This window comes from Trichinella spiralis, assembly GCF_000181795.1.
Source record: "Trichinella spiralis strain ISS 195 chromosome Unknown Scfld2, whole genome shotgun sequence".
In the NCBI taxonomy this organism is placed as follows: Eukaryota; Metazoa; Nematoda; class Enoplea; order Trichinellida; family Trichinellidae; genus Trichinella; species Trichinella spiralis.
In genome coordinates, this window is record NW_003526941.1 from 10,034,422 (window position 1) to 10,050,465 (window position 16,044).

General features: G+C 31.9%; 5 protein-coding genes and 1 non-coding gene across 6 annotated transcripts; 4 read left to right on the forward strand and 2 right to left on the reverse strand.

The window, feature by feature from the left end:
- Positions 1–293: 293 nt before the first annotated feature.
- Positions 294–2,598, reverse strand: Tsp_07645 (kynurenine--oxoglutarate transaminase). Its single transcript, XM_003381056.1, has 13 exons — positions 2,543–2,598; positions 2,442–2,493; positions 2,289–2,387; positions 2,092–2,241; positions 1,945–2,031; positions 1,768–1,893; positions 1,596–1,716; positions 1,465–1,541; positions 1,323–1,412; positions 1,087–1,273; positions 780–850; positions 632–718; positions 294–344 (listed from the first exon to the last, which is right to left on the reverse strand). The coding sequence occupies exons 1-13, from the start codon at positions 2,596–2,598 to the stop codon at positions 294–296; spliced, it is 1,254 nt and encodes a 417-aa protein (XP_003381104.1).
- Positions 2,599–3,488: 890 nt separating this feature from the next.
- Positions 3,489–3,601, forward strand: Tsp_07644. The gene has a single exon. It is a non-coding gene; the product is annotated as a U5 spliceosomal RNA (small nuclear RNA).
- Positions 3,602–4,131: 530 nt separating this feature from the next.
- Positions 4,132–6,231, forward strand: Tsp_07643 (PRKCA-binding protein). Its single transcript, XM_003381057.1, has 7 exons — positions 4,132–4,199; positions 4,271–4,578; positions 4,673–4,762; positions 4,819–4,935; positions 4,985–5,312; positions 5,781–5,875; positions 5,927–6,231. The coding sequence occupies exons 1-7, from the start codon at positions 4,141–4,143 to the stop codon at positions 6,229–6,231; spliced, it is 1,302 nt and encodes a 433-aa protein (XP_003381105.1). The 5' UTR covers positions 4,132–4,140.
- Positions 6,232–6,633: 402 nt separating this feature from the next.
- Positions 6,634–7,513, forward strand: Tsp_07642 (conserved hypothetical protein). Its single transcript, XM_003381058.1, has 5 exons — positions 6,634–6,677; positions 6,740–6,824; positions 6,848–6,963; positions 7,041–7,119; positions 7,493–7,513. Exons 1-5 carry the CDS (start codon positions 6,634–6,636, stop codon positions 7,511–7,513), a joined length of 345 nt encoding a protein of 114 aa, XP_003381106.1.
- Positions 7,514–7,732: 219 nt separating this feature from the next.
- Positions 7,733–9,944, forward strand: Tsp_07641 (3-ketodihydrosphingosine reductase). Its single transcript, XM_003381059.1, has 3 exons — positions 7,733–8,225; positions 8,278–8,765; positions 9,708–9,944. The coding sequence occupies exons 1-3, from the start codon at positions 7,733–7,735 to the stop codon at positions 9,942–9,944; spliced, it is 1,218 nt and encodes a 405-aa protein (XP_003381107.1).
- Positions 9,945–11,412: 1,468 nt separating this feature from the next.
- On the reverse strand, positions 11,413–15,591 carry Tsp_07640 (methionine synthase). Its single transcript, XM_003381060.1, is given in 21 exon segments — positions 11,413–11,496; positions 11,556–11,858; positions 11,968–12,065; positions 12,084–12,226; positions 12,285–12,473; positions 12,655–12,716; positions 12,788–12,886; positions 12,960–13,032; positions 13,093–13,213; positions 13,271–13,338; positions 13,409–13,506; positions 13,570–13,716; positions 13,781–14,116; positions 14,199–14,291; positions 14,339–14,518; positions 14,533–14,763; positions 14,815–14,955; positions 15,008–15,120; positions 15,181–15,328; positions 15,403–15,464; positions 15,525–15,591. The coding sequence occupies 21 exon segments, from the start codon at positions 15,589–15,591 to the stop codon at positions 11,413–11,415; spliced, it is 2,856 nt and encodes a 951-aa protein (XP_003381108.1).
- Positions 15,592–16,044: the final 453 nt, after the last annotated feature.

Sequence of the window (16,044 nt, forward strand, 5' to 3'; positions counted from 1 at the left end):
ACCACTGGATGAATCATTTTTCCCTTCTGACGACATCTTGCAAAAACAGATGAAAAAGCAATTCAATATTCACATTCACTTTCGTAATAATCAAGAAAAAAAATAAGAGGTGACAAACTTGTTCAATAAATCACAGAAAACACAAAATATATTTCAATCTTTTATTTTCATTGTGCAATATATTGAAAGCGTCATTCGATGTGAAATACATTCGAAAAAAAAGAACTAATCACCGACGGTCAACACTGCTATTGACGCTTTTAAAAAGCAAGCAATTATCATTGAAATTAAAATTATTTCAAATTTTGAAGAATTAATTTCGCTTTTTCCAATGTTGAATCTTCCTAAAATAAATAAATTCTGAATATTTTATATTCAAACGATATTCAACAAAATATACAAAATTGTACAACCATATTACAGTACACCACAATTATTCAAGTTTAAAATGGGTATTTTTGAAATAAATTACAAAAAAAACTACAATATAACATTCTTCATTATAAATCTTTATATTCTTTGTAGTAGTAAAATTCTTTTAATGAAATTAAAACTTATTTAAATATTTGAATATACATTTGAAATCAAGACAACGTATTTATATATATACAAATTATAAAATTCAACTTACCTTGAAAAAACAAAATCTAACGTAATTTTCTCCAAAATGTTTATTCTCATCAGAATAAAAAGCAGTCATAGGTATAACACCAAGCTTCTAAAAAAACAAAAACAAAATTAAATTAAATTAAATTGTATAATAATAATAATTTTCAAACTTTTTCACTGCAAAGCCATCGAGTGAACTGATAATCAAGAGGTTCGTTATCATTCTGAGGAAATAAATCACCTAAAACAGTACAAAAAATTATAAATCAAGCTATCAACAGATTAAACTATACAATCTTAGTTGACATTTAAAACAATCAAAATCGAAATACCAAAAGCCTAATAAGTAACTGATTAAAATTCAGATTACACTTCTAACTAGTTGATCAAAACAAAATGCTACATAAGTATCTGTTAAATAAAATAATACATATTTAAAGAGAGAGAGAGACTTGAGAAACAGATAAAAAATCTTACTTAATGCACTAAAATTGGCAACCATGAAATAACCGCCTTCGGGTAGGACAGGCATAAATCCATGTTCAGATAACATTTCTTGAAGTACACGACGCTTCGACTGTAAAATACGACGCATTTCATGAAAGTAACATTCTCTTGTTTGAAAACGGTCAATTTCATATTGAAACGAATCAGCCATCGCACACTACAATAATTCGATTTAATTTATCCGATTTAAATAATTATCATCATACTTGAATAGGTGTGGCACATGTATAAACACAATTTTGATGAACTGATCGAAGATGAACCATCAAATTTTCAGGACAAATTGCCCAACCCATCTGCAAAGAGAAACAATGTTAAACAAGTTCTTTCACCGTGAAACAATAATACTTTCCAGCCAGTGAGGCTAAATGTTTTACCAGCACTTCCAATTGTTATAGTACGCTCCCACATGTCCGGGAGAGATGCTTCAAATTAATACTCATCAATATATAAATCAAGCAACATTTGCACATGTTTACCGAATCGAATCATTTCTGATCCTTCATAAACAAGCCATTCATAAACTTCATCAGCAACAACTATTAAATTGTGCTTTTTAACAAAAGCAGCAATCTGCATTAATTCATCTCGATTATAAACCTAAAAATAACCCACTTTCATTCATTAAAATAAACTTCAAAAGCCAATTACCTTTCCTATTGGATTCAACGGATTGTTTAAATATAACAATTTCGTTCGAGGGGTAACTTTATTTTCAAGTTCTGAAAAATCCAATTTGAAATCACCACTTGAACCTGCTGCCACTTTTTTCTTCTCCTAATATCACATATATGTACTTCTTCTTCACGTATAAATCGGGCTATTTACCAATTTTAAAGATGTAAATATTGGCTTCCCACCTGCCATTCGTACTTGTGGTTCGTAACAATCATAATACGGTTCAATAATTATTGCCTAAATATTTGAATAATACAATTATATCCACTTCAAATTATAAACAAAATAATGACAAACTTCGTCGCCATGATTTATAAAAGCAAATGCTGCATAAAATAATGCTTGATAAGCCCCATTTGTGATCAATACTTCGTTCAATGGATTCACCGGATGATCTAGTAGCGAAGTGTAAAATTTGCCGATAACTTCAACCAAAGGTAAATGGCCCTAAAATGAATAACTACAGTTCAAAACAAAATATCACGAATACCTACATAACCACGAGTATACTGATTCAATTTATAATCAGTGGACTGAGCAGCTTTGCTGAGTTGATCTGTAAAATATGCCGGTGGTCGAAAATCAGTAAATCCCTTTAGAAAAACAACTATATACAAAATATATATTCAATATACAAAATACGTTACCTGGCCCAAGTTTACTGCATCATATTTATTAACCAAAGCACTCATTTCCACCCTTAAAATTTTAAAATAAAATCATGCTTAACAAAAGAAAACACAGTTACCATATGCTTGGTTTCGTACCCTTTACTCGATCAGCGCAGGTAACAAAATTTTTCATTGATACAAATTTTCTACATGAAAAAGAAATAGAAATATAAATTTTCAATCATTAATTATTATTTTACTTTGATAATGGTGTTCGAATTTTAATATGAAAACAAATTAAAGAATACATTAAAAATTCAGAGATCACCAACTAAAGAATCACCTATTCTACCGTGCAAAGAAAAATGCGTTACACTTTTATACTGTAATTACATACATCAACTATAAATTAGACATACATTATTATTTGCTTGATAATTATTCTTATGGATATTATCCATCTTCAGAGGCTAATAATTTATAGAAAAATGAAAATCAACTAAAAACAAAAATGGAGCTTTAAATCACGTTTACATAATTAATTAATCAAACAAAAGAGCATTTAAACATTATTTTCGATGATTCTTCACAAGTCATCAAATTCACTAACATACATAATATATAAATACAACAGTGAAAAATCAATTAATTCAATTTTATTCTTCTTTTCTCAAATGACCTATTTCTCAAAAAATAAACTGATTAAAAAGTTGGTCAGAAAATAAAATTACTTTACAGTTCACTTAAAAATGCCAGTTTAGCAAACAAATTTTAACGGATTTTCACAATACGTTTGTTTAAATATAAATTAAATTTCATACATTAATTACAGCTAAAAGCGAAGAACAAAACAATAATTGGTTGTACTGTAGAATTTTTTAGAAAAACAAAGTACTTTTTCGATAATAACGATGATATTTTAATTTACAGTAATATTAATCGTTTTCAAGTAAACAACTTTTTTAATTTTTCAAACTGTAAAATATTTTATTTGTAAAAGAATGTTTTTGATAAATGCAGTCAAAACCCAATTTTTTCTTGGAGGTAATGAATCTATATCAATAAGTAAATGTAATTTTTTATTGACTCTGGTTCCTCTGCAAGTCGCACAAATCTTTCGCCTTTTACTAAAGATTTCCGTGCAGAGGAGCAAAAATGAGTACAGAGTTCTATTTTTTGTAGGCCCTAATGGGCTCTGTTTATTTGTGAAGTTTAATAGGTATAAATTTCATTTTCAGAAAAATTCAGTTTTTACGTAAAGTTCTCGTTTTTTATTAAATTTCATTCTAAAAGGTGAAAAGCAATTGCCCTCTATTTTGTGATAATTCATTGATTCACAGATCATCCTAGTTTTTGAATAGATATAAATGTAATTGACAATAATGATAATATGACAATAATTGTTTAAGATTTTTTTGCTTCACATCTTGATTCACGCATCAGCAAACGTAATTGTTATTTTATTAATAAAAATGATAGAATATTTAATTACGAATAAATATTGTTAATTTGTCATATACAGTATTGATAGGCTTGACAATCTTTTTGTATTACTGTAATGCCATGTTTGGATATTTGTTTTCCTACTACGTAGATAAATCAGTCTTGATAATAGAAAATATTTTTGATATTTTGAATAAGAAACGAATGTATATCAAAAAATACATTGTTTTTAAGCTTTGTTGAGCAGTTATGATAATGTACTTCACTGTTTTAATTATTTTCTAGCATTCCTATGTCTTCTTCGTGTGCACTTGATTACGAGCAAGATTTTTATTATGAAGAAGATAAATGGTATAATAGTGAAAATAAAAATTATAAACTCATTTATTAAAATTATGTAAATTGTGAGTTTATTGTTTAAGTGGCATGGTAACGTCTTCGAGAACGGTTACACTGAAAAAAGATGCCAACAACTTGATCGGTATCAGCATTGGCGGCGGCGCTCCAAATTGCCCTTGTGTGTATTTGGTGCAGATTTTTGAGGACGGACCGGCATTTACTGACGGAAATCTTGAATCTGGTGATGAGATTGTGCGTGTGAATTGTGTGTCCGTTAAAGGAAAAACAAGAAGTGAAGTTGCACGGATGATTCAGGCTGCCAAAGACGAAGTGAGAATCGATTTTAACAAACTTCACGCTGATCCGAAGCAAGGAAAAACATTGGACATTAGTGAGCATGATTGTTTGTTTGTTTGCTGCTTGCTTGCTTGTTTACAATTAATTTGACCACCACACGTATATGTCATAGAAAATTTGTGTTTTAGTACTGAAGAAAGTGAAGCATAAGATTGTGGAAAATGTCAGTTCAGATACGGCTGATGCACTAGGTCTATCACGCGCGATTCTTTGTCGCGGTAATTAATCGCTTGTTGCTGTTGTTGTTTTTAATTGCATTAAAATTACAATTCAGATAGTTTGGTGAAACGTTTGGAAGAACTTGAGAAAAATACATCCACATATAAAGGTTTAATTTATCAAATGTCATCGTTGCTTAATGCACAGTTTAATATGGCAGAAGTTTATCGCGGTATTCGCAGCTTGTATTTGAACTTTTTTGATTTGACATTAACGTTTAGAATTTGGTGATATTTTTTGTGAAATTGGCAGTCGTGAGCCGCATGTTAGTTCAGCCGAAGCTTTTATGAATTTTGGACAAGTGCATCGCGGTATGGAAAAGCGAACATTGACAATGATTGAACTGCTTCGACCAACAATAAATGATTTGAACACATTCTTGAACAAAGCCGTTCCGGACACAAGATTGACGTTGAAAAAGTATTTAGATGCAAAATTTGAATATTTGTCATATTGTTTGAAAATCAAAGAAATGGACGATGAGGAAGCCGCAGTGGCAGCTTTACAAGAAATTCTATATCGTGTCGAAACTGGCAATTATGAATACAGGTAATTTGTTTATTTTAACTTGTTAAATTTGCATTATTTTCTGTTGCTTGTATTTGTTTTATTTTGCGTTGTTATGCAAATTGTTTAGCATTTTTCATTTAAAGTTGCTGTATGTCCGAATTTGCGATGAATTATTTTCCAATGACATTGTCGTCTTTGTAGAATGACAGTTTACTGATAATGTATTTTTATCAAATGATATTGTTTGCTTTGATCAATCAGTTTAAGTTTTCAAGTTTAAAAAGAAGTGAAATTTAATTTTCAGTTAAATTCAAATCAAAAAATACATTATGCAAACGTGTGGGTTTTCAATTTTGGTCATTTCACCCTGTTGGCTTTTGGAATATTATTTCAGCTTGAAATTCAATTAAGCTTTGTTGACAAACCTTTTGAATTGCTGATGTATTTGTTTGAAAGAAAAAAAGTGGAGTATTTTTTTTTGAAAACGTTGAACCTTTTTGTTAACAGACTTATGTTGCGTTCTCGACAAGAAGCGAAAAAGCGCTTTTCTAAACTTCGATCTGATGTACTTGTCAAGTTGGAATTGCTTGATCAAAAGCGAGGTAAGCAATTAGGCTAATTTTCTTTGTTTTGTATGTTTATTCAAATTTTAGTGCAAGACATCGCTTATCAACTTCATCGTTTTGTCAGTGTAATATCACAGTATCATTCGGAATGTCAAGCTCAAATGGAACCTATGCGCAATTTGTTTCCAATCGAGGTAGATCTTTCATTAGTGGCATTTGATTATAATCCATCTGGACAGTTGCCACCGGATGGTGAGGATGAAGAAGAAAATGAAATTGCTTGCAATGAGCAGCAGCTTGTCGACGACGACACGAATTTGATCGATATTTCATGTTTGGATGTGAATGATAACTGTAGCAGCAGTTCAAATGCAGATCTTCTCAAGTTTTAAAAATTATTATTGCTTGGAAAAATATTCTTCATATTTTTTCTACTTTCTTTTAAACTTTGCTTTAAAATATCTAGTCCAAATTATTTTGAGCTCCGTTCTGCTGGCTATTTCTGCTTGTCTTGATAGCACAGGCTGTGCCAGGAATTATTTGAATAATTAATAACATTTTTTGTTGGGATTTTATTTTCGTTGTTGTTATTATTTGCTGTTACAGTTGTTGTTGTTTTTGTGATAACCATTTTTTTCTACTTCTTGCAGTTCAGTAAACATTTGCTTTATCATCATTGTTGTGTTTGTAAAATCTGACTATTATTTGGTACCATCGTTCAATACATCTTGGCATATAATTTGTGCATTTCTAATAATCATACAGGGATTTAGTAATGATGCACATTTTTTTCAATGTCGAAGGAAGAAGAAGTTCGCTATAGACTGGTCTTATCGGTGTAAAAATAAATTTTGAATAAACTTTCAGGTATTCATTATAATAAATGTATTTTTTTCACAGTGAATGCAACGATTGGCAAGGTAAATTCACGTACCAAGATTTTGAAATTTTGGTCAACGAAGCAATAAAATCTATTCTCGGATTGGTAAATTTTATTTTTCATTTGAGCTATTTGTGATTTTTAATGCGACTTTTCAACTTTTCAAGCAAGGTGAACTGAAAGACGTCGAAATAACTGATTTTGATTCATCAACAAAATTGGGTTCTATTGTTGTCAACAAATCGTAATTATTGCCAAATTGTGTTATTTGCATTTTATGTAATTCAATGTAATTTATTAATATGTTATACATTTTTTCAGGGATCTGAACAGCATTTGGGCTGCGTTGTGCATTTACAGTGTGCACTTTACAAAACGAGTAGCAATAAGAGTTAAAAAGGTACGATTGTGTTCATTTATCAGCCCCCTATTAGATAGATAATGGTGAAATAGATCTCATATACACAACAAGTGATTTCAACTGCTTTTTAATTTATTAATTCTATTAGTATATATGTGCTAGTTTTTGATAAACATTTTTCATTTTATTCTCTTCATTATTAATGTATTAGATGGCCATTGAATGCTGATGACCGATTCTGAAATGACCGATTTTATTAAATTTTCACTGAAATTAGTCAATTGAAATTAATTTGCGAAATTGAATTCAGTTTAATAATTCTTCAATTTGGCGTAACTTACTGTTATTTATTTTCTGCAAGTGATGATTGCTCTTTGCAGATAAGATTTAAAGACATTTATTTTTTTTATAGTCCAGCATTGATTATCATTAGTGTTTTTATCATCGAACTATATGTATATGTTCAATTATATTGAAAGAATTTTTTTTATATCACTACCCTTTTACTGAAAATTTTGAAAAATAGCAACTTGCTATAATTTGGATTTTCAAATTACAGTTTTGTGTTACAAACATGAATGAACATGAATAGATTTATTATATCACTTTGTGCAATATGTTTTAGGCCTTTCAGTTGAAAACTACTTAAATTATGTCTTGGAGTTTGATTTTAATGATCATTTGCATATTATTTGCGTTGAGTTTGTTTGCGCTGTGTTGGATTTTTGAAGACCAACCTCCCAAAATTCACTCACTGCGGGGCTGGCATGTTTTCATTACGGGCGGCACGAAAGGAATTGGCCTAGCTTTGGCTAGAGAAGCAGTTCGACAAGGGGCGCACGTGACTGTTTTAGCAAGACAACAGCAGTTGATTGATACAGTTGTATTCGAATTGTCTGAGTTAGCAGATATTTCCCAGAAGCAGATTGTGAAAGGTTACCAGTGTGATATGACATCTGATTATGATAAGATTGCACAAGTAATTCACAAAGCGGAACAAGATGTTGGTCCAATTGATGTACTGATAAACAATGTTGGCGGAGCAATGCAAGGGACAGTTGAAGAAATGGGTATCGAAGTCTTCCAGCAACAGATGTCGCTCAACTATTTAAGTGCTGTCTCGGCTACTAAAGCTGCTTTGCACAGTGAGTTATATGTAATGCTATATTTGTTTCGGTTTTACTTTATTTTACTTAGGCCTGAAGAGTAGTAGAAGAGTCGAAGGTTCCAGAATTGCATTTGTATCCTCTCAAGCTGGACAAGTCGGGCTTTATGGTTATACGGCTTATTCTCCTTGCAAGTTTGCTCTGCGCGGATTTGCCGAAGCACTGCAAATGGAACTACGGCCCCACAACGTTTGGGTAACAGTTGCTTATCCACCGAACACTAATACTGAAGGCTTTGTCGAAGAATGGAAAAATACTCCAGTGGCAACAAAATTGATTACTGGCGGGGATGAAGTGATGGAACCAACGGTTGTAGCTAAGGGAATTTTTCGCTCTATCACTTGCGGAAAATTTCAATGTCTTTTTGGAATGTCCGGACAAATGTTGGGCAATCTGTGCTGTGGCATGACGCCAATTCGTTCAGCTGCTGAATTGATTCACCAGGCATTTTTTATTGGCATTTATCGTATTATCTCGCTGTATTATTTGAAACACTTTAACAGCGTTGTTCTTCAAACGGTTCGAAAGCCAGCGGCTAAGCGGTTGTGATCTGATAAGTGGATGACGCGTCGACAATGATTTTTTTCCAAGAATTTCAATTGATTTAGCCGTAATTCAGCTTTCGGTTGTGTTGGTCACTGTTTTTCAGATCTGATTAAGATTAATTCTTCTACTTATTATTCAATATAAAAACATTTTGTAATTAAAAATCATTTGAAATGTTACGTAATACTATTTGCAACTTATTGCGTCATTCTTGGACAAAACTTTGATATCATTAGCTTAGAATAGCAACAGGTTTATATAAATGGAAACTGTGCAATGTATTGTAGAATAAAAAATAAAACCATTCGAAGGCATTCCAAATAAGCGAATGAGTATGCCAGTGACACTGATTTTTTGGCGCGGACGTTTTAATAAAAAAAATATGTAAAGTTTATCATTGATGAGTTTCATTTTGCATTAGGCTCCAATAAATTCTTTTTTATAATTTTAATAAATTTCGAAAAATGAAAACAAATTACTCGAAATTTAATTTGGATAAAAGTTTAAACTTGCATTTTTCATACTGTATTATATTTTATTTAATACTGTACTATTCCGTTCTGACGCGCAGTAAGTGTATTGATTTGTGTGGTTGTATTTGCTTTCTGAACGTTTGTTTTTAGTGTTTTATTTAAATGAAACATATTTTCTTCTTAAAAATAAGTTTTCTTTCGTTTTTCTCATATCAAAGGAGAATACATTTTATTTTTTGCTATTGTTAAATATAGTTTTAAATTTCTGCATGTTTTTAACTAATTTACTGAATTCAGCGAAAATAATTTTTCTTTAAATAAACCATGTAACCATAAATGCCATAAATATGTTTAAGGTAAACTTATTCATTTAGCCATTTTTCTGACTTTTGCACATTACTTTTACTTGGTGTTACTATCGTTATTGTTTAGCTTATTTCAGATGTTAGTTAAAGTGAAAACTTTGACGGGAAAGGAGGTGGAACTTGATATAGATGCTTCTGACTTGGTGGAGCGGATTAAAGAAAAAATTGAAGAAAAAGAAGGTATCCCTCCAGCGCAGCAGAGGTTAATTCATGCTGGCAAACAAATGAGCGAAGGAAAAACAGCGGCAGAATATAAAATAACTGGTGGTGCGGTATTGCATTTGGTTCTTGCTTTAAGAGGAGGCAGTTTATGAATATGAAGATTTCTACATACTTAAATTGCATTTGCATGCAGCGTACTAATGAGACTGCTGATATTTTTACTTTGTTACATGACTTTTATTACTTCAACTGGTATGAAATTATAATGTTCACTTTGCTTTAATTTGTTAAAACGTGAATAAAATTTATCTTTTCTATTTTATGTCTCTTTGATCGTTAGAGAGAATTTAAGTATTACTAGCTGAATGAATCGATCGATGTTTGTTAAACACTGAAAGATTTCACGCTCTGTTAAACTTCATTTTAAAATTTATTGTAGAAAACGATTGCAGAATTCGTCCTGAATTTGGGTTACGGTAGTGACGACGTGCTGTAGTAGTTGCTTTGCAGCCAGTGGAAAGTGTAATGCATGCGTTAGGTTATTGCGTTATCTTTGTGTTTTTTTGCTTGAGAAGTGATGTAGTATATCGTTCTAAGTGTTCGTATATTGTATTTTGCTTCAGCTAAAGAGTAGCTAATTATTCGATCGAGAACAATTGGATTCGTTGTAAAAAATGAAGAAGTAACTAACTTCTGGTATAAACAGAAGCAGTATTTTGTTCTCCGTGTGTTTGCCAAGCCTAGTAGATTATTTCAAGCATTATCCAGTTCTTTGCTTTTCCAGCATATCCATATCAAACCCATTTCCATCAGACTGGCAAGCAGTGAAATTTAGATGAGAAAAAGTAGGCGGAGTTCGTTTGGGGAAATTACTGCTCGACTCCTGTTGTGGCAGAAAACTTGCAAAATCGTTGCAAATGAAAATGAAGAAATGATCTTGTAAACGCTGTACAGCAGTATTTCTAAAAAAGCTCTAGAAATGGCATAGTTTTGGCTTCAGTAGTCGAACCAGCACAAAAGAAAAACAGGTAAACGAAATTTTAATATTATAACCACAACTGAAGCTTACTGTTATTACTGAGTAACTTGCATTGTGTGATTTTAGAGCTTATCTTTGTTCTTTTGATTAGTTTATTTTGTGAATTTAAATTTGTTCATCAACAAACATATCTTCATTGCCTTTTTTAAATGATGCGCATTAAAATTTGTACTTTTTACTTTTTTAAATTTGCTATTGTTTTGCGTAAGTCTTTACTATTTTAGAAATGTCTAAAAAATACTTTGTAGTTACTCATATAAAATTAATTATAAAATTGGTTTTCATATTTATTTGTAATGATGTTAATGAAAAAAAGAATTTCATTTCAGTAATCAAAATGTGATAATTTTTAGTGGACAATTTATTGCGCAAATGAATTTGACATTCAGCTGTTATCAACTAATTGATTGTTGTTCATTTGGTTATCTCTTATCGAGTGCTTACAAATCATTAGTAAAGCAACTTTGAGTAATTTTATTCATTTATTTTTCTTTCGAATACATTTTATACATAATGAAGAAGAGAAAATTTTAATGTAAATGTAGCAGCGAGGCAGAGTTCTAATTTCCGTAAAGAGAAAATTAGCTTTCAAAACGGAGACACTGACTTAACCATTTTTGCACTTCTTCAGTAGACACACCTTTCCTCGTCGCATAATCCATAATCTGTTTAAAATATTTTATGACAGAATTAATTAATCAATGAAATTTTGGCCATTCATTACTTGATCTTTGTCAATTTTTCCAACGGCAAAATACTTCGCTTTTGAATGCGCAAAGTATAGTCCACAAACAGATGCCGTCGGATGCATAGCCATCGATTCCGTCAAATGAATACCTGTATTTTTGTCAACATCAAGAAGTTTCCACAATGTGCGCATTTCAGACAAATCTGGTTGACATGGATAACCAGGGGCTGGTCGTATACCTTCATATTGTATCCTGTGCAATGCATCAACTGACAACGATTCACTTGTATATCCCCAAAAATTCAGTCGAACTCTTTCGTGCAGTTCTTCCGCAAAAGCCTGAATAATTTACACGTAAATACAATAGGTACTTTATGAAATGTTTCTTTTAATTTAAATATGGATTAATTAAATACAAAAAAAATAAATAAATATTAAATGGCATCACCTCAGATAGGCGATCAGCCAAAGCTTTGCACATGATTGCATGATAATCGTCCAACTGTTGTTCATAAGATGACACCAGTTTCTCAAGTCCTATGCCAACTGTAAGAGCAAACATACCAATGTAATCGTACATGTCCATCGATTTTGGAACTATAAAATCTGACAAACAAAGATAAGGCTGTTCAGATTGTTCTTTAACCGCCTGTTGACGCAGACCATGTAAAACACCAATTGGAGATGATTTGTCCATATTTTCTGGACTGAAAGCAGTAAATTTGTTATATCGCACGATAGAAAATTATAAATTGAAAATCGAACTTCAAAATTAATATGTCGTCACCATCGCTCAACGCTGGAAAAATACCAATCACAGCGTTGGCTTGTAACAGTGATTCATTGCAAATCTTTGAAAGTAGTTGTTGAGCATCATCGAAAACTCTTTTCGCCTCTTCACCAATATCTGGATCGTCAAATAGTTTTGGAAATCCACGATTTGGATATTTTCCTCTTAATTGCCAAACATCGAAAAAAGGTTTCCAATCAATGTATGGAATAAACTGTTCAATATCATAATCAGTGAAACACTGCACTCCAATGGTGTTTGGTTTTGCTGACAAAAGAAATTATTAATTCAATTCACGTAATAAGAATATGAAGAAAAAGAAAACACAATTTACAAGGAATATACGTAGACCAGTCGAGCTTCAAAGAATGCTCTCTAGCCACATTCAGAGGAACAAAACGAAGCTCCTAAAACGAGAGTCAACAGAAAATTAAAACAAACAAACAACAAAATAATCGTTGAATTTAAAAATATGTACAGAAAAATTATCAAAATAATCTTGTCGAATTTCTTCGTACAATTCTTCAGTTTCGCAGAGAAATTCCCCACGCATTTTCTCATCCATCAAAGAAGAACACTAAAAAATAAAAAAATAAATGCTTTTCATCTAGTGGTGATTGGTTGATGCACAAATTGTCGACCACAACAACACTCTTGCTAGCATCAGAAACGTGAATAACTGGCCCACTGTAAGCTGACTTTATTTTTACTGCTGTATGTATTCTACAAGAATCTGTATTAATTATTATTCAGGTGTTAGCAAATAGAGAAATTATTATTTACCGTGAAGTAGTAGCACCACCAATGAGTAGTGGGATTTTGAAATCGACGCGTTGCATCTCTTTAGCAACGTAAATCATTTCCTCTAGCGATGGTGTAATCAACCCGGACAAACCAATCATATCTCAACGAAAAGACAAAATATAAAAATGATAATTCCAAGTATAATAATACTGTTTACCAGCATTGTTATCTATGGCTGCTTTCAATATTTTATCACACGGGGTCATGATACCAAGATCGATCACTCTACATTATGTTTGTGTTATAAGTGACAATTGAAAAATTAACATAATCCATAATGACAATAATAACTTACTTGAAATTGTTACATCCCAGAACAACTGAGACGATATTTTTACCAATATCATGTACATCACCTTTAACAGTAGCTAAAATTATTGTTCCTCGATAATTCTAAAAACATTTTAAAAATAAATCTACTTTAGCAATTGGCAATTATAAAAATAGCATTTTCACAATTTCGTCTTCTGCTTTGCTTTCTTTTTCTTGTTCCATAAAAGGAACAAGATATTCAACAGCTTTTTTCATCACTCTAGCAGATTTGATCACCTGAGGAAGAAACATCTTTCCAGAGCCGAATAAATCTCCAACTGCAGCCATTCCCTGAAAAGAATGGATGAAAACATGAATGCAATGGAAACGATTGTTTTTCATTCAAAAATTATACCGTCATCAAAGGACCTTCGATGATGTTTAGAGGCCTTGGATAAATGTCTGTCATATTTCGAGCTTGCTCCACGTCATCAATGACATAATCACTGATACCTTTGATTAAAGCGTGCTTCAGACGTTCATCAACTGGCCAGTCACGCCATTCGACTTTTGGAATATTTTTTTCTTCAGTCAATTTATCACCTTCTTTTTCTGCATATGCTAGCAAATCTTCTGTAGCGCCAGGAGAACGGTTTAACAACAAATTCGTACACAGTTCTAGCAGAGTTTTTTCAATTTCTGAATACACTGGCAAACATCCCGCGTTTACAATGCCCATATCTAAACCAGCCTTAAAAAATTTTCATTTAAAAAGTTTTCGTATAATTTAATTTCAAAGATGTCAATACTTGGATAGCATAATATAGAAAAACGCTGTGCATGGCTTCGCGAATCTTATCTCGACCTCGAAATGCAAAACTGACGTTGCTGATGCCACCGGATATTCGACACTCAGGAAACAATTTCTAAAATTATGAGTTAAAAAAAGAAACAAAAATTTCATTGATTGAACCTTGACAATTTTTGCTGATTCGAAAAAAGAGACTGCATAAGTATTGTGCTCTTCAATGCCAGTACCTACAGTAAGCACATTCAAATCGAAAATAATATCGGCAGGATCGATTTTTGCTTCTTCGACGAGAAGATTGTACGAACGTTGACAAACTTTCACACGATGTTCAACAGTAGTTGCCTAAAAGTATAAACCTTTGTAATTTCGTCCTCTCTCTCTCTTAATTTATCTGCATTCACTTGTCCAGTTTCATCAAAAGCCATAACAACAATTGCAGCACCATATTTTTTCAGTGTTTTGGCATGTTGTAAAAATTTCTCCTCTCCTTCTTTCAAACTTATACTATTTGCAATGCATTTTCCTTGAAAACACTGCAAACCAGCTTCGATTACCAAAAAATTGGAAGAATCGATGCAAAGCGGAACCTGAATTGAAAATATGCTAATGGTAAATTTTATGCAATTCATTTTAAATACTTTTGAAATATCCGGATCTGAACTGATCAAATTCACAAATTTGATCATACTATTAACACCGTCCAACATCGCTTCATCTAAATTTACATCCAAAATCTGTGCACCCAATTCCACTTGTTCCTTAGCCACTTGAAGTGCCATCTAATTTGATTAAATTGATCAACTCACTTAAAAAAGCAATGAATAATCGAACCTCATAATTTCCTTTTTTTATCATGCTAGCAAAACGTCGACTTCCTGCAACGTTGCAACGTTCTCCAATGTTGACAAAATTTGTAAAAGGTCCAATTTGCATTGATTCTAGACCTAAATATAATACAGTATAATAATATAAAAAGGAACTTTAATAATGTTACAATCAAATACCTGAAAGGAGTGTATAACTTTTGAAAATATCTTTCTGAGGACATCTCGGTGGAACACCTTTAACTGCTTGGCAAATTTTAGCAATATGATCTGGTGTAGTGCCACAACAGCCTCCCACAATATTCACCAAACCATCAACAGCAAATTGCTAACAATTGAATCAAAAGCGAAATCGTATATTATTATTATTTTTCTTTAATTATATAAAAAATATTTTTCTACTTTTAGTGTAGCTGCTGTTTGTTCAGGTGATTCATCGTATTCTCCAAAAGAATTTGGCAAACCTGCATCATATTATTAGATAAATAAATTTCAATTACCAGCATTTCAATGCCAGCATATACCAGCGTTTGGATAGCAGATAACATACGCAGATGTATTTTTGCTGACTGTCTCAATAAATGGTCGCATGTCCGTTGCGCCAAGCGCACAGTTTAATCCAACGCTGAAAGATAGTCGAAAAAGTAATAAGTTAATGAAAAAAGTGTTGAAGCATTCAAATAAATTTCACCAAAATGGATCAGCATGTTGTACACTTATCAGAAAAGCTTCAATCGATTGTCCAGACAAAGTGCGACCACTTTTGTCAACTACAGTACCAGATAAAAAAACAGGAATACGCGTCTGTCGTTCTTCAAATAGTGTTTGAATTGCAAAAATGGCTGCCTAAAAATAACATTTTCCCAATCTAATGCAATTGTATACCCAAACTGCATATTATTTATTCAACCTTTGCATTTGCGGTGTCAAAATAGTTTCCACCAAAAAAGCGTCCACTTCACCGTCAGCAATGCCCTCTGCCCTGTTCTTTATAAGCATGGGCCAGCTCAGTAATGCTGCGTTTAAAATAACTATTTATGATTT